General features: G+C 48.8%; 1 protein-coding gene across 5 annotated transcripts in view; it reads right to left on the bottom strand.

Annotated features, from left to right (window-relative positions):
• Positions 1-1,193: 1,193 nt before the first annotated feature.
• Chst15 (carbohydrate sulfotransferase 15) overlaps positions 1,194-25,747 on the bottom strand; it is an 83,698-nt gene continuing 59,144 nt past the window's right edge. For all 5 annotated transcript variants that reach the window (XM_050137321.1, XM_050137323.1, XM_050137322.1 and 2 more), the window contains 3 exons: positions 14,704-14,860; positions 6,370-6,517; positions 1,194-3,817 (listed from right to left, as the gene is read on the bottom strand). In XM_050137321.1, the coding sequence (XP_049993278.1) occupies positions 3,627-3,817; positions 6,370-6,517; positions 14,704-14,860 (496 nt within the window). In that variant the 3' untranslated portion in view covers positions 1,194-3,626. The remainder of the gene's footprint in view (positions 3,818-6,369; positions 6,518-14,703; positions 14,861-25,747) is intronic.

Genomic DNA, 25,747 nt, shown 5'->3' on the forward strand with positions numbered 1-25,747 from the left:
CGGAGAAATGCCATCCTGCCAGGCTTGAGGCTGTAGCTGTGTTTCCTATCAACAAGGATTGGAAGAGCTCCTGCAAGGGAGCACAAGCCCGCAGAGGCATGCCCTGGCCTTGGCCTGCTTCCCGAATCCCACCATCCTCTACCTTCTCCAACCAGAAGCATTCTCACAGAGTAAAGTCAGCCCCAGGTTGTGCTGAATCTAGCCTCACACCCAACCCACCAGAGTAAGGAGCCATGCTGGGAGACAGGTCCCAGAACTGCGGGACAGACCAAAGGGCCATTCTGGGTCCAGGATGACCCAAGCTTCTAAGTGTGGAATAAGCCCTCTCTGTGGACTGAATGGTTTCCGTCCCCAAATTCATGTGTTGACATCCTGAGTGGGTGGAGCCTCTGAGTTTGACTGCATTAGAAGGGGAGCCCTCTGAAGAGGCGATGAAGTTAAATGAGACCCCTAGGGTCTCACTGTCATCTTTACAGCAAGAGGAAAAGGTATCAGGGACCTGCACAGAGGGACACCCATGCGAAGAGGAGGGAAGAGAACAGTCACTAATGAGCCATGGTAAGAGGTCCCGGAGAAACCACTGTGCTGGTCCCTTGAGCTCACCTGAGCACTGACAGAATAAGCATGTGTTGTGTGGAGTCTGAATATGAAATGTCCCCACTAGCTCGCGTGTTTGAACACGGTCTTCAGCTCTTGACGTTGTTCGGGAATGTGGAACCTTTGAGGGCTGGAGCTTCACTGGGAAATGTGGCCCAGTGTGTAAAGGCCCCTGTCTGAGTTACTTTGCTATGGAGGCCAACGCTGAATGGGACACCCTCACCTTCTTCAAGCCCCAACAGGGGACCCTGCCTACCCAGTGATAAGATACACCCAGAGGCACCAAGCATCCAAACTCACCCGCCTGAGGCCAGTGGTCTCTCAGTCTTCGATTCCTACATTTGAAGACCATGTGAGGGCCGCTAGGAGCTGGACAGGACCTCCCAGCCTGTCTGCCAACCACTGCAGGCCTCCACAGAGATGTCCCCAGGAAACAGGTGTGGTCCTGTGACTGCTCTGGGTTTTTTTTTCTGCTATGAGGATCATGGGCGACCCCTTTGTGATGAGGAAGGCAGGGGAGGTGGTGACCGAACCCCCCCTCCCCCCGTGACTCGCTGGCACACACAGGACACCATGGAAAGAACTGGCCGGCAAGCTTGTGATGGAGGGCCCACTCCCCGCAGGCACCAGCTGTGTGGGTCCATCTTTAATTCTGTTAAATATGAATAAAAGTACAGGATAAATGTGACTCGCATATCATACCTTATATGACACAGGGAGGGAAGGTTTCATACGACCTGGCACACAGCTTTGGGAATACGAAGTGTCTTCGGCACCAGGTCTGTGTTTTGCTTTGGTTTGGGGTGACACGCTAGGGAGCTACCACCCAAAACACTACCTGTGCTCTCAAACAAGAGGAGGCCTCGACCGAGCAAAAGCAAAGACAATGCTGGTGACGCCTGGGGAGAGACCATTAGAGGCCAAACCGGGTTTGGATAGCCCCAGATGGAAGAAAGGAGGGGGCTGCATATTTTAAAAGATCAGCAATGAACCAAATAATATTGGAAATTATACCTTTGGCAATACTTCTGTAAGAAGCAGAATTACGCTACATGTTATTCACATGCATAGGAGTGCGCAAGAAAAAATGTCTTATAATTGTGGATTGGGGTGGGATGGTGAGAGATACGTTCTGGAAAATGACAGGCTAACTGGTGGAGAAATTAATCCATAAAGGCATTGTGTCTCTAATGGAGGGAGAAGCCTCATCAGCAAGATAGCTGAGGGGAACCCACTCGGTATAAGCACCCACACGCATGTGCGCTCTTGCACACGCCACACGGCCACATGTACACACACACAGTATTCCAAATAAATATTCATTCTCTCATTCTCTCTCTCTCTCTCTCTCTCTCTCTCTCTCTCTCTCTCTCTCTCTTATCATTTCTTCCCAAAGCATCCTGTACTCTGGCCAGATTTCCCCACTGGCGACTCAGCCAAGTGCTGGCTGTGAGAAAAGGGGGGGATTGTCCTGGAACGCAGACTTCAAGACACACAGCCCCTTCAGTAGCAGAGCTGGCCTAGTCCATGCTGATGCTCAGAGCTCTCCGAACCTTCCCATGGGCTGAGAGTCCCATCTCCAGCAATGGTGGACAGCAGAAGGACTCACATAGCCGAGCAACTGCGGAGCCTCCTGCCACCAACACCTGGGTTTCTCACACACATTCACGTGACAGTCGGGTACATAGTGTGTACACTTTCTGACGCTGGTGGACAGGATCCTGACCCGAGAACACAGCTTCCCAGGAAGCATCCCTTGGCAATACTCCAGAGAGAAGCTTTGTGACATTCCCCCTGGCCCTGTGTGCCAAATGGGCTTAAGCTGTTCTCCCTGGTGTTCCCTGGATGACAAAACCATCACCTTATCCATTGCGTACCAAGTTCCTAAAAGGCCCAGAAAGGTCCATAGAGAGCCAAGCTATCTCCTCGTCACCACACACCGCATTTAGCCCAAGCTTAGTCTGTGAGATGTGTTTCTGAGGACACGGGTGTCTTGAGAGCCTTCGTGAGTATGGAACTTTGGCCACACACGACAAAGAATGTGGATAAAAGATTCTTCCGACAGGAAGATGGAGGGAGGGAGCCTGTAACCAGCCAGAACCAGAAACTGAAGCAGCTTGCGCTCTCTGGTGACCTTCCACACATGGCGAGGGCTTCACTTCCTTTCCCGCCAACTGTTCGACGCCTTGAGGCTTCTCTATTCTGGCATTAACACCAAAACTTCCCTTTCCAAATACAAACTGAATTTCTTGAGAAAACATCCAAAGGAGCAGAAAAGAGAGGCAGGGTTAGTCAAATCCAAGGCGCAATGTTTGTTTAAGAGTGCCCCTTCTCTATGCTGGGCATAAATACAGTCTGCGGGGGCAGAATAGGAGGTCAGAGAGATGAGCGCGCTGCCAAATGCCAGGGTTTTGTTTTGTTTTCTTTTCTTTTGGGCACAGCAAAGGGAACAGGGCTTATTTCTGATGTCACTGAAGGGCTGACTTGGGAATATGAACCAAAATGAAAAGCGCCTCTGTTCTCCAAGCCGCTTCTTTCTCTGCTAGATGGGGTTAGCCATTTATGCAAGGGGTGCTGGGAAATAACACCTGAAGGGTGGTTCCAGTCAGCCCCAAAGCACAGCCTCTAGTGAGCTTGGACTTAATCGGATCTCAGAGCTGTCCAATCCTACACCCAGACAAGCTCTCCTGGAGGTAGGAGGTCAGGGCTGGTCTGTGGGTTCCCCAAACCTCCTCTTCCTACCCACTGGGTGCCAGTCTACCGTCCTAAGCTCCAAGGTACTCTGGGAACAGACAGGAGCCTCGCCCCAGTGTACTTTCCAAGGCTTCAGGTGGAAGAATTCAAGAGCAGAGCTGTTGAACATGGCAAGAGAAATGCCAGATAGTTCCCATTGACTATCGCCTTGGAGGAGAAGAGGGGCGCCGGTGGCTTTCTCCACACTGTGGGTGACAGTTCTCCATCAGGAGACTTCTAAAGTCATGGCAATGACAGAGTCTATAGGTCTGGCTCCGGCAGAAGGGACTCAGCTCTCACGTCGTCTTCCAGGCAAATGCTTCATCATCTAGGACCTGTGCCAGCCTAGTGTTGAAAGGCCCATAGAAGTCCTGCAAAATCTTCTGCGTGACTGGCCACATGGGCCCCAGGCTACGATCCTCGGGACGCCGTGTGTTAGACGCAGGGCTCTTGGTCATCAACGCTTCTTGCTTCTCACTTAGAGGCCCTATAATGAGAAGGAAAATGATCCTGTAAGGCCGGAGGTGAAGGGACGTCACAAGAGGCCCAGCTGTACTTCGGGCAAGTAGAAGACGTTCCTGTAGGAAGATACATGGCTGGACTGGAAAGATGGCTCAGTGGCTAACCTCCCTGATTCTTGCAGCACCTACGATCCTGTAACTCCACTTCCAGGGGATCTGATACCCTCTTCTGAACTCCGAGGCCACGAGGCGCACAGATGGTACATGCACATACATGCAAGTAGAACAAACATAAAATAAAACTAATAATTTTTTAAGTAAAATGAAATAAAAAAGATCTGGTTAGATCCACTGGAAGAAACCAAAGAGGGAAGAAACCACTAGATGCTGTAAAGTGATTCTAAAGTCTAGGGTCATGTCTGTTCTTGTGGGATGGTGTCCCTTTACCTCCAGCCACCCTGCATTGGCTGCCCTTTGGGGCCCTCAGTTGTCCTAGGTAACTATGTACAGGGACTTTGGTTGCCTGGAATTCTGCCACCATCATTTTCATGTTGGGATCCTGAGTGACGCAAAGGGCCTAGGCCTGAGTGAGTTCTATTTCCTCTTTCTTGTGTAGTGGCCATAAGGGTGGGAGGACTGGTAGGTAGCCCCTGAACCTGCAGCCATTGCGTCCATGGGGAAAATGTCCCAGGGCAGGCCAGCAGGGGTTACACATAAGGCTATACCTCCACACCCAAACTTCTGAGTCATCAACCTGTCACTAGACCACTATCTCCTCGTGCTTCTGGACCCCAACATGAAGGACCCAACTAAAACTACAGCAATAGCACATTGTCTCTGGGTTATGCAAGCCAGAAAATTGACCTTACAGTCCTGCCCCTCTTAGGAACAGAAGGCAACCACATGATGCAAGAGATTGACAGATGGTCAAATCAAAAAAAAAAATGGTTCTAAGTCTTAAATGGAAAAGAGTGTCTATATTTCAGCCCATACCAGTTCTAAAATAACAACAATAATAATAAAAGAAAGAAAGGAAGGAAGGAAGGAAGGAAGGAAGGAAGGAAGGAAGGAAGGAAGGAAGGAAGGAAGAAAGAAAGAAAGAAAGAAAGAAAGAAAGAAAGAAAGAAAGTTTACAAGATAAGAGTCCTGAATACCAGTGGTGGCCAAATAAATTTCAAGAAACATTCAGTTAACAGAATTCCTAGGTTAGGTCGTTGGACCGGACTATAGGAAATGTCCCGTGAAAAAGTGGCGTGGGCTGACATTTACAGCCTCAGCAGTTGTCCTTGGGTGACTCATTCACATCCAGACAGCACTCCTCACCTCTGTATGTGCCTCTACCGGCCAGGGGCATAGCCAGTTAGCAGAGTGCCCTTTGGCTGGTATCCCCAGGCTGAAGGCAGGCCAAAGGTCAACCGTGAGCCACCTCTGACTTCAGGGACTCCCTACCAAACACCTGAGATGCTGTAACAGCCAGACTTCCAAACTCCATGTCCCTGGAGAGCTGTCCTAGCCACCCACTGTAACCTTGAACTGCTTCAGAATTCAAGCTGTCTCCTCTGGCCTTTCATTAACGCCTCTATGCTCCTGAAGCAGATGGGGCCCCCCATCATCACTAGGCCCACCGTGACAGTACCTACCTTCCCCATGGATACCAACAGTCATTTTGTGTGTTAGACCGGGCTTCCTTCTCTTAGGTTGAAAGAGCTGAGAGGAGTCCCTCCTCGCCACAGCCTGCCCAACACTGCGTGCACAAGGCCGCATGCAGCGATACCTACCCGGTAAACAGGAATGGAGGACTTCTTCAGAAGTCCCTGGGCCTCACACAGTCCATTTCTTCCCATTTTATGCTTAACCTAGTACACTCCTAAAGAGCCCACATGCCATGGAGAAGGGGAGTTGCCTCAGAGGATAAAGTACTTGTAAGGCTTGTCCTGGAAACACAAGGACCTGATTTTAAATCCTCAACATACCCTTTAAAAGCTGGGTATGGCAGCATGTGCCTCTAACCCCAGTATTGGAAGGGAGGAAAAAAAGACAGACCCTGAGACTCCCTGGGTAGCCAGCCTAACAAAAACAACAAGCTGGGTTCCATGAGATCCCGTTCTCAAAAAAAAAAAAAAAAAAAAAAAAAAAAAAAAAAAAAAAAAAAAAAAAAAAAACGAGAAGAGTAGGGAAGATAACGGATGTTGACTTCTTACCTGTGTGCGTGTACACACACACCCATCACACACACATACACACACGTGCTCTCTCTTTCTCACATACACACTTTCTCTCTCTCTCACACACACACACATACTCTTACACACACACCAACACACACAGGTAGAGCTACAATGCATTCTCTTTCTCTCACTCTATCTCTCTCTCACACACACACTCACACACACACCAACACACATAGGTAGAGCTCCACATGCATTCTCTCTCTCTCTCTCTCTCTCTCTCTCTCTCTCTCTCTCTCTCTCTCTCACACACACACACACACACACACACTGCAAATATACACACAAATGAGAAATCTCATGTCCCTAGGGTTTATATGGAGCCCCACTACCTGAAACATGGCACATACCCAGGTTTAGAAACTGGAAGACCCTGTGCATGGTATACTTGACATTGGATGCGTGGTCTTCCAGACGCAGAATGAGGAACTGTTCCTTACTAAAGACAGTGAGCCAGTCCAGAAGGTACACAGCATACAGCCCAACCTGGAGCCTCACCTAGGAAGGAAGAGGAGGATGTTACTGCAGAACGCACTTCCCCAGCCCTGTATGGTGCTTTTCCAAAGCATGACTGACATCTCTCTGTAAAGCAACACAGACTCATCTTAGCTAACGCTTGCTTTCTGAAGTCAAATATTAACACAAGGCATCTTGCCACATGTGCAAACAATCCCCACACTTAGGGCTACACATAATCTTCATGACAGCCCATGGGTGGCTCCAACCTCTACTCACAAGTGAGAACAGAAGCCTAGGCAAGATGTCAAAGGCATGAAGGTCCTTTGCATGACATGTGGGTGGCTGTCTTCTTGCTGTCAATCACAATAGACACCTCAAAGGCAACTGTGACTGCGAAGGCGCATGTGATGTCCTTAGAACACAACCATAGGGGAATAAAACCAAGCACAGGCGAAGCCTTCCTCCTTCCCTCCTACTCATTTCCTGAGTCTTTATCCTGTTTCATCTCTCATGCCAACCTAGAAACTGGTAGTAAAAAACTGACCCACACTCAAAGATAGGTCTGGCTCTTGCCCTCTGGGCTGGCAGGTGACTGCTAAGGCCTCTGGATTGCACTGCCCAGCAGGAGCAATTTCATTTCCCTAGACTGTGAGCACCAGTCAAGCTAACAGTGATTTCTAATGGAGCTGTGGTCTCCAGAATAACCAGAGGGTCAGTATTTTTTTAATTGATTTTATTGAGCTCTACATTTTTCTCTGCTCCCCTCCCCTTCTACCCTCTCCCATGGTCCCCATGCTCCCAATTTACTTAGGAGGTCTTGTCTTTTTCTATTTCCCATGTAGATTAGGTCCATGTATGTCTCTCTTAGGGTCCTCATTATTGTCTAGGTTCTCTGGGATTGTAAAGTGAAGGTTGGTTTTCTTTGTTTTATGTCTAAAAGCCACTTATGAGTGAGTGCATATGATGTTTGTCTTTCTGGGTCTGAGTTACCTCACTCAATATGATGTTTTCTAGATTCATCCATTTGCCTGCAAATCTCAAGATGTCATTATTTTTTCTGCTGTGTAGTACTCCATTATGTAACTATACCACATTTTCCTTATCTATTCTTCAAATGAGTGGCATTTAGGTTGTTTCCACGTTCTGGCTATGACAAACAATGTTGCTATGAACACAGTTGAGCACATGTCTTAGTAGTACGATTGAGCATCCTTTGGATATATACCCAAAAGTGGTATTGCTGGGTCTTGAGGAATGTTGTTTCCTAATTTTCTGGGAAATCACCATACTGATATCCAAAGGGGCTATACCAGCTTGCACTTCTACCAGCAATGCAGGAGTGTTCCCTTTACCCAACATCCTCTTCAGCATAAGTTGTCATCAATGTTTTTGATATTGGCCATTCTTACCGGTATAAGATGGAATATCAGACTTGTTTTGATTTGCATTTCTCTGATGACTAAGAATGTTGAACATTTCCTTAAGTGTCTTTTAGCCATTTTAGATTCCTCTGTTGAGAGTTCTCTGTTTAGGCCTGTACTCCATTTTTTTAAATTGGATTATGTGTTCTTTTGATGACCAATTTCTTGAGTTCTGTGTTTTGGAGATCAGACCTCTGTGTGATGTGAGGTTAGTGAAGATCTTTACCCATTCTGTAGGTTGTGGTTTTTGTCTTGTTGACCATGTTCTTTGCTTTACAGAAACTTCTCAGTTTCAGGAGGTCCCATTTATTAATTGTTTCTCTCAGTGTCTGTGCTGCTGGGGTTCTATTTAGGAAGTGGTTCCCTGTGCCAATGCATTCAAGTGTACTTCACTTTCTTTTCTATGAGGTTCAGTGTGGTTGGCTTTATGTTGAAGTCTTTGATCCATTTGGACTTGGGTTTTGTGCATGGTGCTAGATATGGGTCTATTTTCATTCTTCTACATGCTGATATCCAGTTATGTCAGCACCATTTGTTAAATATGCTTTCTTTTTCCATTTGACATTTTTTGCTTCTTTGTCAAAAATCAGGTGTTCGAAGGTGTATGGATTAATATCTGGGTCTTCGATTTGGTTCCATTGGTCCTCCTGTCTGTTTTTATGCCAATACCAGGCTGTTTTCAGTACTGTAGCTCTGTGGTAGAGTCAAAACTTCAGAAGTTCCTTTACTGTGCAGGATTGCTTTGGCTATTCTGGGTTTTTGCTTTTCCATATGAAGTTGAGTACCATTCTTTCGAGGTCTGTGAAGAATTTTGCTGGAATTTTGATGGGCATTGCATTGAATCAGTAGATTGCTTTTGGTAAGATTGCCATTTTTACTATGTTAATTCTACCTATCCAAGAGCATAGGAGATCTTTCCATTTTCTGGCGTCCTCTTCAATTTCTTTCTTCAAAGGCTTAAAGTTCTTATCATACAGGTCTTCCACTTGTTTGATTAGAGTTACTCTGAGATATTTTATGCTATATGTAGCTATTGTGAAGGGTGTTGTTTCTTTGGTTTCTTTCTCAGCCCTTTTATCATCTGTGTACAGGAGGGTTACTGACTTTTTTGAGTTAATCTTGTATTCTGCTACATCACTGAAAGCGTTTATGTGTTGTAGAAGCTCCTTGATAGAATTTTTGGGATTACTTATGTAAACTATCATATCATCAGCAAATAGTGAGAGTTTGACTTCTTCTTTTCCGATTTGTATCCCCTTGATCTCTTTTTGTTGTCTTATTACTCTAGCTAGAACCTCAAGAACTACATTGAATAGGTGTAGACAGAGAGTGGACAACCTTGTCTTGTTCCTGATTTCAGTGGGATCACTTTGAGTTTCTCTCCGTTTAGTTTGATGCTGGCTGTTGGCTTGCTGTTTATTGCCTTTATTATGTTTATGTATGTTCCTGTATCCCTGCTCAGAGGGTCAGTTTTGATGGAATCCCAATAAGAACTCTGAACGTTACAACTTGGGGTGGCCAGATTCCTCACTGTAGTCATGTGGTCATGCATGTATCACTGCTCGGAGGTGCTGGCACACCTCTGACTGAAGGGAAGCATGAACTGGAGGCTCTGCCATTCACTTTCCCTTGTGGATGTGACTCCGAATCCTCCCATGCCATAAGTTATGGTTATGGTCATATGAGCCTTTAGTGTGCCCTGTGAACCCTTCTGTAATACCAAACTTGAAGACGGTTGGTGACTTTCCTCCAGAACCCCCAGCTGAGCTGGCGTCAGAAGTGGGAGCACCTCACCCCTCCAACCTCCCTACTCAGACCCTTTTGTCTACTCCTATTAACACCTACTAGACACCCACAAGGCTCCTGGCTGGATCTCTCATCGCTATACTCCTCCTTCCACCTATCATGGCCATGTGCTTTGTAAAGCAGTGAGCCAGCCCTCACTGGCCCTGGCTCAGGGCCCTAGGGCTCTCCATTTGGAAAGCCCCAAGCTGCCTCCAACTTCCTATCATTCTTCCTCTGTGTCTCCTCCTTGGGGCATTCTCTTACTTATTATTTATTTGTTTGTTTATTGAGGCAAGCACTCTTCATCATTCTCCCTGATTAGCTTGACTTTGAGATTCCTGGGGGTAGGGCCATCAAGTCACCTCGTACAAAGCTTTGTGTCAGCGCTCAACGTCAGCTCCTGGCGGAACTGCTAAACACGGTATTAGCACAGCAAGGGAACATTTGACAGAGTGCGGGCAGATGCTAACCGTCTTCATCTCTCACGGTCTTTTTTCCAGTTCATCATTTTTCTAACAACGGAGGAAGCCAGGGAGGAAGGAAAACAATTAGAGGAAAGGCCCAAGTTGTCTCTGAAATCCCTTGGCTGTTGCTAAGCCTCGCTTTGGTACCTCTGCCTTACACACCGGCTCATAAAGACTTTAAACTGGGCTGAAGGCAATGGGCATGTGCCAGTCCCAGGAGCAAGCATACATGTAGCCTCCAACACGGAATAAGGATGAGAACATCGTGCTAGGTCAGGACTCCAGGGGCTTTCCCCATCTCTTCCCGACCAGTTTGCAGCCAGCCTGGCCTCACAAGGTTCATTTCTCCCAGAAAAACTAACTACTTTTGTAACTTGACAGCTTTCCAGAAGGAAAGGGGGTGACTGGTCAGCGACAGGACACTGGTGCTTAGAGCAGCTGTATCCTGTCCCTGCATCTGCCCTGGTGGCAGAAGAACCTCGGAGACCATCTTGCTGAGAGTCTACCACTGCCCTCAGGACACAGCCCTGCAGGGTCCTGGCTGCACAGGGCCTTCCTTACAGAGAGGGCTGGTCCAGGGAGTGAGGATGTGGGATGCCAATAAATGTGCTGGCTCCCAAAGGGAGAGCCTCCCACCCACTGGTTCCAGAACCTACCTCTCCCTCAGCCAGGGAGAGCTCTGGGCCCCTCAGGGACATTGTCTATGCAGCAACACACTTGCAACTGGGAACCATGAAGATAAGACAGCACCACACAAAGTCCCGTTTAACTCCTGTCCGTCCAGCTTAGGATGGGGATCAAAACAGAGTGAGAATCAAAATAGAACCGACACAGAGACAATATTTAGGGCAAGGGCCCAGTACATTTAAAATGAGAGAACACCAGAGTTGAAGGAAGCCTTTGAGCTATGGATGCCTGGTGACTCACTGACAAAGAGTCAGAGATCAGGAGGGCAGTGGTGTCTGCCTGGACTTAGCAGCTAACTCCTAACAAAGTCAAGTCATGGGGTCCAGTCCCTCATGGACACGATGCCTGTTCCACTACATAGCAAAGACCTTCTTGGGGCCTGAGGGAGTACGTTATGGGGGACCTAAGGCGCACCCCAGGGAGGCATAGGAAGCAACACAGGACATCCTAAAAAGTACCTTGAGGAGTCTAAAGACCAATAGGGACCAACTCATGGGAACCCTAGAAAGCACCCGAGGGGATCCAGTTTTGAGCCGAACCAAGCGACAGGCCCAACTCTGGCCCAAACAGGAGCCACTGCAGCCCTCACTGTTCCCCCAGTTTCCGGTGGGACCCCACCCTGCCTCCCTTCTCACTCAGGCAGTCACTCATTCATTCAGCAAATGCTGTGCATTCACACGGTGTATCAAGTACCACACCAGGCAGTGAAGATGTGACGCTCCTTCACAGGCAAGGCCCTGACTCCTCAGAGACAGCTCTGAACTGATCAAGGAACAGACACCTGTCATCACCAATTGTGACAAGCGTTATGGGGGAGGTCAGATTAAAGAAAGTTATTAAAGATGAGAAGTTCTCGGACAGGCAGGGGAAGCATGTCGAGGAAGAGGGGGAAGAGCCACAGAGAAGGCTCCGGAGCCCAGCATAACTGAACACACGCATTTCCTCAGCAGGCCAGTTAGGCAGATAGGTCTCCCCACCTGCAGCCTAACCCCCAGCCTAAAAGGGTCTTCACACCTGTACCCTCCGGCAGAATCTGCTACATGATATGTAGGGGGAGCAGAGGCCCTGCCCAAAGGCCATCTGAGGACCTAAGTGGAGAGAGGGTGGCTATGACATAGTGATGGAAAAAGAGGGATTGTGGTGGGGAAAGGAGGCCTTCGGGCAGTGAGGTGCCATATGAAGGCCTTAATAGAGTATCCAGGGCTAGCTGTGGTGGGCATGCCTGCAATGCCAGCACCCAGGAAACTAGACCACATTCCCCATACTATAGATGGGTTGCATGAGCAGCTGTAAAGGACCTTTCTCCCCATCCCAGTGAGAAACCATCTCCTGAAGTAGTCTCTTTTCCATCCCTAACTGCCCACTTCTCTTCCGCTGCAGAGCCCGTTCTGGACTTCAGCTACCCTGTCCACTGCCACGCCCCTGGAGCTCTCTCCCTTAGACAAGAGGCACCACACTATGGTGTTGTCAACCTCGGCAAGTCACAAATGAAATTCAGAGTACATGCCTCCTGCTGGCTCAGAGCCATTTTTAAGAGCGAGAAAAGGAAGACCAGTTTCAAAGTCTATCAGAACTGGTAGCCTGTTGCTAGCTGTGGGTGGGAGACACCTTCCATGAGTCTCGGTGTCCCCATCTGTAAAACGGGAATGACTTCAGAGGTCAGGGAGGAAGCAGAGTTTAGGATAGTATCCAGTGAGCAGTGAACTGAAGTTAGATACTTCCTGTCTCTCACCAATGGACTTGGCAAACATTTAGTATGGATGTTTCTAGTACACCCAGAGGTGGAGAGCATCACGCGGCTACCCATGAACTTCCCACCCAGTCACAATGGTGTCCCCATGTTCCGTCAGCCTGTAGCCAGGAAAAAGAGAGGAAACGCACCAGGCACGGCCCCTCTTCCCTGTGGGAGGAAATGGCTGTGGATATCCTGTCTCTAGGAAGGCTATTTAGAGACAGCCAAAGTACATCCAGCTTGGCTGGTGCAGGCTTTGTCTTTCCCAGGGCAGACCTCAGGGTAGAATGAAATGTCACCTCATACAAATCAGCTTCTATCCGACACTGACCCTTCACAGGGCGGGAGAAGCTCGGTTCACAGCTATTAAACCCAACTACGCCTGTGTCAGGACTCCCAAAGCCTTGCCTCTCTCTCTCTCCGTGAAGCCCAGCCAACTGAGGCGGGAATGAGTCTACATCTGTCCCTCCCTCTCTGAAGTCTTCCTCAGGAGAGCTCCCAAAGAGAGAGCTGGGTGCTGACTGCTTGGGTGAGAATGTCCTTGCCTCTCTTGGGAGACACACTAGCCAAACCCCTCACGCCTCACTGCCCATCTGACCTGCTCCTGCCTCCCTCTCTCTTCCCTTCTTTGCGGGCTTGTGTTGAGAGATGATGCACAGCACCATCACAAACAGGAAATTCCAGAAGGTCCGGGAAGGAAGCAGCCCTAAGGCAGGCAGCATCCAGGATTATCTGAATCTTCCCAACAGACCACCTGCCTACTCCCACCCTCCAGAGCCTGCTACATGTTAGCGCAAGAGAGCGGACTTCTGGAGACAGGCTGGAGCCCCAACGAAAGCTAGGTTCAAAGCCTAGACTGGGGTCTCAGATTCCCCATCTACTGCGTAGCTGGCTACAAAAGTCAACAAGACAGAGCCTCACTATCCCTGTCTATAAAAGCAAGCCCCAGCAACAGGAGGGTCTGTGTCGAGGCACAGCCCCAGGCTGGTGGGCAGCCAACACGGGCAGAGTCCATCACTTCCCAACCAGGTTGAAGTACTTCCACTCTTCGAGGGGCTCCAGTTGTACCAAGGGGCAGTACCATACATTTATGAATGCAGAAACATGTGAAACAACTCTCAGTCTTGAGTTCCCATAAAAACCTGGCCGTTTTCTAATGAAGCAGCTGAGCTTCAGAAAGGCCATGACAGTTGTGCAGAGTCACACAGCCAGAGTGGACCCACGCCACCGTCTGCCTCCAAAGCTTGCCTAGCTGAAAACGTGGCTACCTCTGCTGATCTTCCTTGCTGAACGACAATGTCTGCAGGAAGACACCCCAGGGTAAGAAAAAATGGTCTGAGAAGCCAGGCAGAGAGACTGAAGTCTTCCCTCTGAGCCTCGCTGTCCTGGAGTGGGGGGGGGGGGTCTCACCTACAGCCATCTGTGCATACCTAACATGTGACATGGCTTTACATGGTGACAGGTAGCTACCTAAGGCAAGAGCCCTGCAGTGGAAGCAAGCACTCAGACCTGGGAGCCTACAGTGGAAATGCGACCTCAGCTAAGTCACTGGATTCGCAGCCAGCAAGAGTTTTGTGCTGTTTGCATGAGGCTGGAACCTAGGTGTATTACTTAAGAGGAGGCAGAGAACAACAGAGGAGTCGAGAGGACATTCTTCAGTGAAGACCTTGTCGGAATGTTCAGACTCACAAGCGGGTAATTTGGAACCCGACGGAATGGCCCATGCCGCAGTGATGCGCGAGACAACCTGAGGACCAGAGTCTTCCTGTCTCTAATTACAGAGTGCGCTTTGGAGCCTTACTAAATGGCAGGCCTCTTAAGTGCACCCTGGATCCCTAGTAGAGGGAGGAGATGCACGATGCCAAGTGTCTGGGTGACAGGCAAGAAAGAACACAAACAACAGGCTGGAAAGATCCAGCTGCTCTCGCGGCTCTCCAGGCAGGAGTATCTGCTTCCACATTAGCTACTGCTCTGAGACAGCTCGGTATCATCTGCACATTCGGATGCTCTGCTCCCCACCCCCCCACCCCCGTCTCTGAGCTAAAACCCTGTTCACACAATGAACCCCCCCCCCCGCACACAGAATAGCATCCGAGTGGCCCCGCTCTGTACGGGCTTGGCTTGGCGAATACGCACGGGCATGGCGTTGTTCAGGGTGTTGTTGTAGACACAGGCGCGCAGCGAATAATCCAGCATGCAATTTTCAAACAGCTGCAGAGCCTCCGTCACCTTCTCGTGAAAGTCGTCTGCAGATTTATTTGAACTTGCAAAGTAGAGATAGTCCGAGTACAGCCTGTGAATAAAATAAATGATACTCTTACCACCCGAGAACGCGAAGCCACACCACGTGGGTGACAATGAAAATCATCTCGCCGTTACTTTAGCTAGCTCGATTTATTAAAATACAACAATTTCTCTTCCCTTTCTTTCAGATGAGCCCCCTCCCTCCCTTCTCTTCTTGCTCCCACCCATATCACACCGCCTACCCTTCCAACTCAGACGTGTTTACCCCAGCCCCAAACACCGGCCAGTGGTGGCTTTTGTTATTAGCTTGTGGTTGGTTGTTGTCTTTCTTTCGTTAATTTTATTTTGTTTATTATTGGGGCGTGGGAGGTCATGCAGATGCCACAGCGCATGTCGTGTGGCGACTAAGGACACCTCTGTGCAGCCAGTTCCCGTCTTACACCTTTGTACAGGTTCCAGACATGAAACTCGGGCCTACCAGGTTTGTCGCTAGATCACCTAGTCTTCATCTACTTTTTAAAGAAAACCTGTTTATTTATTGGGCGTGAGGGCCACAGCATGCGTGTAGAAGCCAGAGGCCAGCATGCAGTTAGGGGTCCTGTCCTTCCACCATGTGAGTCCAGGGACTGAACTTAGGCTCTCGGCCTTGGCAGAAGGCGCCTTTCCCCGCTGAGTCACTCACTACCCCACCTTGCTGCTTAAAATTCCTTCTAGTTCCCTCAGGCAGCAGTTATTTCCACAACCAGGTTTCAAAAACCATTCAAAAGCAAGGAGAAGCCATGAAAATATTCTGCGCTGTCTCATTCCCTTCTCTTGAAGGGACCTAAACCAGGGTACATGCCATCCAGGCAGGATTACAATCCCCTGTGAAATTCCTGAGTTTTCCCATACTTATTCTGAATATCTAAAGATACATTCGAAATCGGGAATGGTAGTTCAATACCTGTAATCAAAAAGCTTGAGGCAGGTGAATGTCTGAATTTGAGGCCCATGGGGGATAGATATAAAGTCATTAGGCCAGTTTTGACTACTGTGTAAAAACCCTGTCTCAAAACAGACTAAAAGCACCCACAAATACGCATGGAAACACCTGCAGACCGGTGTGCTGTGCAGACACCACACATGGGCATTTGCATGTAACCACATTTTCCACAGGAGTTGCCCGTCTCCCTTAACCTCACTTGTTAGTGCTCCATTTTTCTGTGTGCAATGTCGCATTTGAGCAAGAATTCTGCTGTTAAAAGAATGGCACACACCTTTAATCCCCAGCACTCGGGAGGTTAAGGCAGGCAGATCTCTGAGGCTACCCTGGTCTGCAAAGCAAGTTCCAGGACAGCCAGGGCTACACAGAGAAACTCAGTCTCAAAAAACCAAACAGAAGAAAAGAAAAGAGGGGGTGAGGGGGGAAGAGAGGGAAGAAGGGGAAGAGAGAAAGACACAGAGAGAGTTAATTTATGAAGGTATGTGCCTCAGAAGGCTGAGGAAGAAAGATCTTGAGTTCAAGGACAACATATTGGACAATATAAGGAATAACATACTGAGTTCAAGTCCAGTTGTGACTCAAAATCTAGACCCCTGGAAGAGGGAGGAGAAGAGAGGGAAGAGGAGGGAAAGGAAAGAGACAGGAGGGGAGGGACAGAAAATTCATGGGAGGCCACTAGAAAACTAAACAACTAAAGAAATCTGTTGATGTTTGGGTTGTAGACATGGCTAAGCTGACTAGGCTATAACCCACCCCCACTCCTAAATCGTGGCCACCCTCTGACTTGGCAGGGATCCTCCTAGCCCAGCAGATGCTCCTGGCCTGCTGAGGGAGCAATCCTGGTGCAACAGCTTAGCCAGACTCCCCCACCCTTGAGTTTTCCTTTAGTGATTTCCATTCCCAGTCCATTTCTTGCATCTAAAAATCCTGCTTCTGCGGTACTCCAAGCTGAGCTCAATCGCTCCCCTCCACAGCAGAGCCCCATCGCAGCAGCTACACCTCCAGCAACAGCCGGAAATGAAATCGGCTTGAATGTTTCAGCAGATGCTGGGATAATTTCTTCCCTTTGAGAACTCCTGGGACGTGTTTCCTAACTATTTCACCTCCGTTGCTGCTTGCAAAGAAAGTAAGAATTCCCCGCTGTCGGCTTTGTTTTTCCAGATGTTTCCCTCTCTGCTCCTCCTGCAAGCACCTGCCCATGCTCCCACAGCTCTGTAAGACATCCTTCATGAACACGCAAACCCTAACTGCACCCCCGACCATGGGCGATGCTGGCTGGGCTGGTGCCAAGAGCCTGGGGCTCTATGGCATGTTGCCCTCTCCTCCCAGCGCTGTACTCTCAAGCCTTCTGCATCCCCAGTCTGTTATCTCTCCTTCCAGTGAGTCTCCTTATCTTTATGTGTCTAGGGATGGGATATCTGCACTGAACATCACCCCTGTGCTCCCACCTCCACTGGGCTACATGCATTCTGCAGAGGTCATGACTTGCTTCCAGGCCTCCTGCTGGGCACTCTCTCCACTCGTACCGCTGACAACACTGTAACACTCCACGTGTTGACCCCCACCTGGTGCAATGTCTTTGCGGTCTCTCCCTCGGTATTCTTTCTCAGCCAGGTCCACAGAGGATGTTTTGGGGTGTTTGGGGTTGCTCGGGGGTTGCCTAAAAGCGGCAGCACACAGGTGGGACTGGAGTGTTTTGTTTATTTCAGCTTGGCCAGCCGAACATTTCAAAAGAACTTGCTTTGGGCCAACAAGATGGCTCAGTAGGTAAAGATACCAGACACCTAGCCTATGGTTCTGAGTTCAATACCTAGGACCCATGTAGTATGTAAGAGATCCTTGTGAACACAGATAAGGAAGCTTGTCTCTTCAAAGAAAGATGTTTACCCGTCTACCCAGAAGGTTGGGAAACGATATAGTTTACGACCTGGTGATTCTTTGCTATCTATAAGACCAGGCTTCACCCAAAAACCACAGAATATTGTATTTGTTTATTCCAGGCCTTTTCCCATCAAACCTTGAACTTTGCTTCTCGGTTCATAAAATGCATCCTTGTGAGAGGTGTCACTCGTATTTTACAACAGCCTAAGTGACTTCTATGTTATTTTAGGGCCAGGCCAATCCTGAGTCCCACAGACAATATATTTACCTCGGCCATTCTCCCCAGAGCCTTAGCTTGATCACTGTTTCTAAGTCAGTGGAACTCATCTTTATGGAAGACGCCACACATACTTTGCAAACAGTTTCAATATAAACATATCTTAAGTTCTGTTGTACAAAGGGTAGTGGAGTTAATTGTCATCACGAAACTTTTCTCCAAGAGGGTGTTGTGCTTAAATATGGCTAACACCTATTATCTGGAGTCAGACTCAGGAAGTTTGAAATCGGTGATGGCTAATGATAGTTAAACTGAGTCGAGTTTCATTCTTTCCTTGAACTCAGATTGTTCCACTGCTGCCCAAAGAGACTGCAAAGACTCGCAGGGGACCCACATGGTAGAAGGAAAGTGCTAGCTCTTGAAAGTTATCCTATGACCTTCACAAGTATGCCTTGGCATATGTGTGCATGCACACTCACACACACACATACACAGCCACATTATAAATTTTCAAAAACAGTACTACTTTCAAACTGACTTTCCTCATGACATCCCATGCTTTCACAAGGCATGAGCAGAATGATCCCCAAGATTCATATGTTGTGGTATTTTGAATGTACCTGTCCCCATAAGCTCATAGCAAGTGGCGCTATTAGGAAGGTGTGGCTTCGTTGGAGAAGGTATGATCTTGTTGGAGGAAGTATGTCACTATGAGGGTGGACTTTGAGGTCTCATATATGCCCAAGTCATGTCCAATGCCACAGTCAACTTCCTGTTACCTGCTCGATGTAGAACTCTCAGCTCCTCTCCAGCACCTGCATGCTGCCATGCACCCCACTCTGATGATGATAATGGACTGAACTTCTAAGTATATGTTTTTCTTTCTAAGAATTGCCTTGATCATGGTGTCTCTTCTCAACAATAGAAACCTTAACTAAGACATCCATTTACCCAAGTTAATCCATCTGGTGCCGCTGGTATCAGTTGTACCATGATACCTTCCTTCTTCACCATCAGAACAATTACTGCAGAGCATTTGGTTACAGCCAGGAATCAGATTTGCATGGACCTCAGTACGCAGGTCAGAACCCTTCCTGAGACACGTGTATCCTAGCATCTCTGTCAATAAACAGTCTGACTCAACCCAAGAAACGGTGCCAGAGAAAAATGACAACTGCCTCAACTCTTGGCCAGCCTTGCATGTGATACACCCAAACCTGACCTTTACCTAGGATGGCCACAGAGCTAGCCACATAAACTCCCTCAGAAGAACCCAGTCATTGGCCCAAGGCTTCTTCCTGACATTTCCCCCTGTGGTAATAGCAATTCTTAGAGGCATTGGTTCATAAACAAAATGATTAATTAAAGACTGACTCAATTCTTGGTACCTGCCTGCCGATTCCTTGAAGTTCTTCAGCGATGGGAAAGTAATTCGTGAGGGAACACTAGGATGTGTTCAGCATTCCATCCAGGAACTTGCACCCCACCCAGGTGAAGCTAAGGATTTGCATGTTCAGGGTACCCAGAGGCAAACTCACGTATACCAAGGACCTTTCAACCTTTTAAATTAGTGGAGGTCACTTTCGTGGCAAGGTGAGAGAATTCTGGGGCAGAGACACACTCCAGTAGCCAATCACAGAATATTGACACCTCTAAAAGCCAGCAGAAGCTGCAAGCCAGGGCTAGGTAGAGGACCTATTCAGACACCATGGAGGGTACCAACCCTGCATGACATCCTGATCTCTGACTTCCAGCCTCCACACTGAAACAGAAAAACGTCGTTGGTCAAAGCCACTGAGTACGGGATGGTTTATCGGAACAGCCCTAGAAAAACGGTGGAGTCCTTAACCCAAGAAAGACGGAGGACTTATTTATTCAATGCCACTCTCCAGAGACCCGGAACATCGGCCCCAAATGTACAGAAAGAACTGGCCATGAGGCCATAATTTCCTGAAGGAAACAAGAGGGTGGGTCAGGGCAAGGCAGGAACTGAGTCCTCTGAGGAAGGAGGACAAGGCACCAACAAGGCTAATGACCTTGGATGACGGACAAGCCACCTGCATGATTAAAGCCCCTCAGAAAATGCTGTCAACGACAGCAAACAGGTCGAGACTATGTATCTAGAGAACCTAAAAGAGCCAGAGCAGGCAGGGGTGTGTAGCGAAGCGACATCAAATGGAAAGGCACCGACCCAAACACTCACAGCTCAGGCTCTGACCTCAACAGCACTGTGATGACGTGAGGAGAAGGAGCAACACAGTGTGAGCTGCGTGAATCATCACAGGGCTGGAGGGACACCAATGCCACCTGAGGCTGTATTGACAAAGACAGCAACGAAAGTCTGGGGAGGGTACAGGAAAGTGGCGGACGATTCCAGACCTAAAGGGACACCCATCCTTCGTGCTGGGTGCCAGATGGTGGTGGGGAAGAGAGGTATCCACAGGGAAACAAAGATTCAGTAGGAACGACTGCTCTTCTGAACCCCTAAAGGACAGACCAGTGCGGGGAAAGTCCGGCTTCATAAAAAGGAAATTTTCTCCAGTGAGGGCAGTGGCTCCAGCAGCCTAGAGTGGAGGGGGTAGAGGACCTGCAGTAGCATGAGGGGCGGGGGGTGGGGAAGGGGGGTTCAAAAGCCCCTGGCACCCTGTGTCAGCGCTGCCCAGCCCCCTCCTGTGATCTACCTCATCTTCTCGGGCCCAAACCACTCTGAACAGATGGGTGTTACATTTGGCCAAGACTGTTTCCAACGGCAATTCCAAATATAAGCCCAAGAACATTCCAGGCCTTCTGTGCTGGGGTTATTTTAGAAGCCTGCTGGTGCAGCTTTGTAACTGTGGGCCTGCGTGAGGGCCAGACATGCCTTGTCAGTGTACCCCACTTCTGTGGAGCACAGAGGAGGGTCCTGAAACTCCAGGAGAGGCGCTAGAAGGGTGTGTTCGTGGGTAAAAGAGGGCTCCTCTTAAAATTACCACATATTCCCACAGAGACAGACAATGCCTCGCCATATAATACTTGGGTGGGGGCCTCAATGCCACGGCTGCTCAATTAAGGGGTTCTGCTCTGAGTTAGCACAAACCAGAGGTCTGCATACTGATAACAGTTAAAGTGGGATCTGGGGCTAGGGTGTGGCTCAGTGACTGAGCACTTGGTTGGCTTCCATATATGAGACTCTCTGTTCTCCCTGCCTCCACGGTTTGGGGTCGGGGGATAAAGCAACTGCTGGTCCCTCAGCTTTGCGAAGGCCAAGTCAAGTTAGCCTCTGTAATCCCCCCATTTCCAGCCTGTCGTTGTTGATGAGGGACTTGCAGAGGCTCCATGGTAGGCACAGTGTGCATGTTCTTATTCTGTACCCCACAACCACCCCATGAGATCCATACCCCATCACAGAGAAGATTGGAGTTAAGACAGATTCAGGGGCTCACCCCAGGTCACACATCCCAGAAACAAATCAAGGTCCGCCTGGCCCCGAAGCCCATAGGCCCCACAGTCCCTCCCAACTTCAGGTCAGAGACAAGACAGTGGCTCACCAAGGAGGATGCCAGCCATTTGAGTCAATGGTTTGAGGATATTATCTGATATTAGGTGCACGGTGATTTGGAAGCACGAGGCAATTTTGTTCTGGAGCGGCTTAATTAAGTCATAAGAGACTGATAAAAAAATTACAACGGGTGACAGAGCAGCAAACAAACATGGGGATGACACAAAAAATGGCACTGCCACCGTCACAAAAAGCCAATGTGTTATGGTGCGTCACCACGCTCATCTACAAAAATGATAACAGCGATAAATGGGCGTTCTGGAGCCCATTGCACCCCGCACACACTGCGGTCACTTGTCACTCGGACAAGCTAATGGGGCTCGCATCGCTCAGTAGCTGTCAGCAATGTTTGTTGCCAAGACCTTCAATAAGTCCCTTCATCACCTTCCCTCCACACGGGGACTCTGCAAATCCAAGCTCCAGGTCACTAGTTTGATGAAACCTCTCTCTACAGCGGGTTTCTCCTTCCGTAGCACTTTTTCTTTCTCGTAGCCCTTCCGTAGCCGTATATAAGCACACCCCATAGGATTCAGTCAATGACAGTGTGGCTACATACAAGGTTGTACAGCCATCACCATGATCTAGTCCCAGAGCATGCTCCCTACCCAGCATGCGACAACTGATTTTAACAGGCAGGGCCATGTCAGAAGTCACACGATCCAGCTCAGAGGCATGCACTAAGTCATAGCCTTCTAGGTCAGGCTAAGTACAACTGTTGGTGGCTTCACCTGGGAATGTCCCTTCCAGGGTCTGCTCCGTGCGCCTTCCTCCAGCGACTGCTCCATGCGCCAGACTTCTCAGAGATACATTCTGAGAAAGGGTCCAAGGCCAACACTAGTGTAGTGACCATTAGCTGTGCTGATGCCTCTTGAGCTGGCCCTCCCCAAAACACTGTCCTCCTCCCTGACCTCCAAGATCCACCCGCTCCACCTGACAGCGTTTCTGTCAGTGGCTGCATTTCCTCATCCAAGAGCCCCTGAAAGGCCGGCACACTTTTACCTTTCAAATAACTTTACACCCCCGTCTCCCGGCGCTGTAGCCACACAAGGGTTGTAATAAATGGAACACCGAGACGGTCGCCAGAGCAGCTGGCCTCGTTATTCTCCATTTGCCAGCATCCACATTCTAATCACGGATCAATAGCTTCCCAGACTCTGATATGACGCATCAATAATCATTATAGATACTTTTCCTACATGGAAAAAAATGACCATTTCGTGCAGCTTTAAAGAAGGTCTCTGTCTTCCTGAATTACAGACTGCAAAGACTGTATCATGAGCTACCACGAGGCAGGACTGGCCAGGACAAGTTACTTGGAGGATCGTCTAGCGTCACTTTAGGCCAGACTGGTGACCCAGAGGAGGCACACATTATCTAAGTAAGGACATCTAGATCAGAGATGTCACACTTCTAAGTGGCACAAGAGTCCTTGTCGGCTGGGACACCAAACAGGCCTCTCCCCTCCTCGTGGCGCCCAAGGCTCCTTGAGCACAGGTGGGTTCTGTGTCTACCTCCGCCTCTTCCAGTGTGTCCATCACACCAGTGTTCACTGCATGGGGACAAATCCTCTGGTGATATTACACGTCCTCCTGGCATCCCTGAGACAAAGGGCTTACACAACACCTCTCGCAACTCACACATGATCCTGACAGCAGAAAGAGATCCTAAGCAGGGGAGAAAATCAGGGGGCTCCAAGCCAGCCTAGGTCATTGTGAAGGGGTGTCTGCCACACACTAGGACTGACTAATAGGTGACATACATTGACCTCTCCTACACCACAGCTCCAGAATCTTTAGGTGTGACAAGTCTGGGCAGTCCTCCAGGCTACCCAGAGCCCACTCCCAGACCCCAACCCATTAGGACATCCCTCTGTTCTCAGAAAGTAAACAACACGTTTCTTGCCCCAGGGTGTCTCCTGCACTGTTCCCCCCCCTCCCCCATTGAATTGCCCTTTGCAAACAACCTCTCTCGGAATACACTGCATGGCCAATGGGCACGCAAATGTACCCTCAAGACAGACAGTTTGTAAGCTGAGGGACTCAAGTCCCTTACCTGGTGACCACCCCAGATAGTCTTCACACAGCACCCCGACAAAGATACAAACTGTTCTGTGGTGTGACCGCTACAAGCGACTCCCCCTTGCTCAGCAGTCTGAAGCCAATGCTCCCAGGCCTGGAGAGGCCCAGCTGGGAGGAGGGTTTTAGCAGCAAGTGATCTCTACCTCAGACAAAGATCTGCAGCCACTAGGATGCTTCCCTGGGCCAGCTCCCTTCCATTGGAGCTAGCTCCTTCCCTAGTTCAGACTTTGCTCCCTTAAATGCTGAGGTAAGTGAACAAGGCCTGTCTAGGCTCAGTCCCCCATCTCATCTTTACTGTCCACACAACTTTGCAAAACCAGAAATCTCTCCTCCTTTTCCAGAACTTTTTCAGAGATAGCAGAATTATCCCTGTTTGTCTGAAAGACCCACCTCACCCAGGGGAAACCCCCAAAGCCTCTCTCTGTGAGTTCGAGACCAGCCTGGTCTACAGAGCTAGTTCCAGGACAGGCTCCAAAGCCACAGAGAAACCCTGTCTGGAAAAAATAAAAATAAAAAAAAAATTCACATTCAGTAACTAAAGGATGGGAAATACCCCAACCGGGAACCATGCTAAAGGACAGACGATTACAGCCCCAAGGAACCATTGTGCAATCTAATATCTCTGTGGGATGCATCAGAGATCCCGCCCCTTCCTCTGCGGGTCTTATCTTATCTCAGGGTGGTTTGAGAATCCTGCTTGCTGCACACAAAAGTGGCCTTCAGTGTCCATACTAGCATTGATCCACCACATCAGAGGAACCCTTGGCTCCGTGAGACCCAGATGTGATGGCTAGTTGCTCATCACGGAGAAGTAAGAAATATAAGGTGGGAAATCTATTACTGCACCTGCGCGTGTGCCATAACTACCCTCTTGCTTGCTGACAAAGCTCAGGGAGGCAATGTCTGAGCAGGGCACGACACAGAACTCAGGTGAGCAGGTGCACTGATTTCACCCAAGTCTGTGCTCACACCTCCACTAGCCATGGGCTCCAGGAAGCAGGTGGATGGTTTAGCATCATCTGTACACGGCGCCTTCAGCGCATAGCGGGTACTCGAAAACATTTGATGAATGAATGTTAAGCATACATGTTTAATTAAATAATAGCCCCCTTCCTGCATTTCACTGAGGAGGAGCTAAGGCACAGATAGCTTAAGTTTCTTGCCCCAGGGAGCAAAACCTTCAGGTGGCAGAGCTGGGATTCTGAAGCGAGCTGTTTGGGGACCCAGGGATGGTCTTTCTGGGGCACTATCCATTTACACATCTGCACACACACTCGGTGGTAGAAGCTGCTCCCCATCTACATACCTCCACACATTCTGCAGACTATGGGGACTCAACCAAGCCTACGTCTCCATCCTAATGCTTAGCCTCACTCTTCGTGTGCTCCCCAGGAGTGTGGGCAACAACTTCATCTAACACCTCCTTCCTTCCTAGTTTATATGTAGATTATTTATTTAACCAGTCCAGGGGCTTGCTATAAAGTCCGTTTATATAAGCAGATGAAGAACCCAGTTCCCCGGATTTCAAGGCCCAAGGGGTTAGGGTCAAGACGGAAGACTACTGAACCGAGTGGAGCTCCTCTTCCCTGTAAGCCCATCTCAGTGAACTGTGCATTCCTCGATGGTCATTTCCAGACTCAGTGCTTTGGCTAGATGGAATTAAAAGCAAAACATGGAGACACTATAAAAGCCTTAATAAATGGTGCAGGGCCCTTCTCCTCATGTCCCTTGAACAGAAGAGGAATGTGACAGGCCAAGGGAGCCAGCACCTTCCTCACGAGCCATTCCTCAGATAGAGTGGGAGAGCTGGAGTGTCCCTGATTTAGGAAACAAAGTCTATTGGTCATCTCACAAACAATTTAAAAAAAAAAAAAAGGACTGGACCATTTCAGAGAGGGATTAAATGAAGAAAAATTCTGCTTGTCTGTTGATGGCTTGTTTTTAATTAAGTGGACAATTTAGCCCAAGAATTCATTAGTTCTCAATTGTTGCAGTCTCTTACAGTCTCTTTGCCATTCAAACCACCCCACAGACTTCTTTGCATTATTCCTCTATCTTCCCCCAGGGTGGGGGCTGGACTTCATGCTTCTGTCTTTTTCTGGGAACCTAAATGTCATTAGAGTGAACCTCCTCCAATCCCAGCACATTCAACCCCCTCTGCCTTTAATCTATGAACAGAAATAAAGGCTGTGACTCAGAAACTCCTAAGGACCCTCCTCCCCTCCAGTGAATTCGTAGAA

Source organism: Alexandromys fortis, unplaced genomic scaffold, assembly GCF_014885135.2.
Source record: "Alexandromys fortis isolate MF-2015 unplaced genomic scaffold, M_Fortis_MF-2015_v1.1 scaffold_3, whole genome shotgun sequence".
NCBI classification, from domain to species: domain Eukaryota; kingdom Metazoa; phylum Chordata; class Mammalia; order Rodentia; family Cricetidae; genus Alexandromys; species Alexandromys fortis.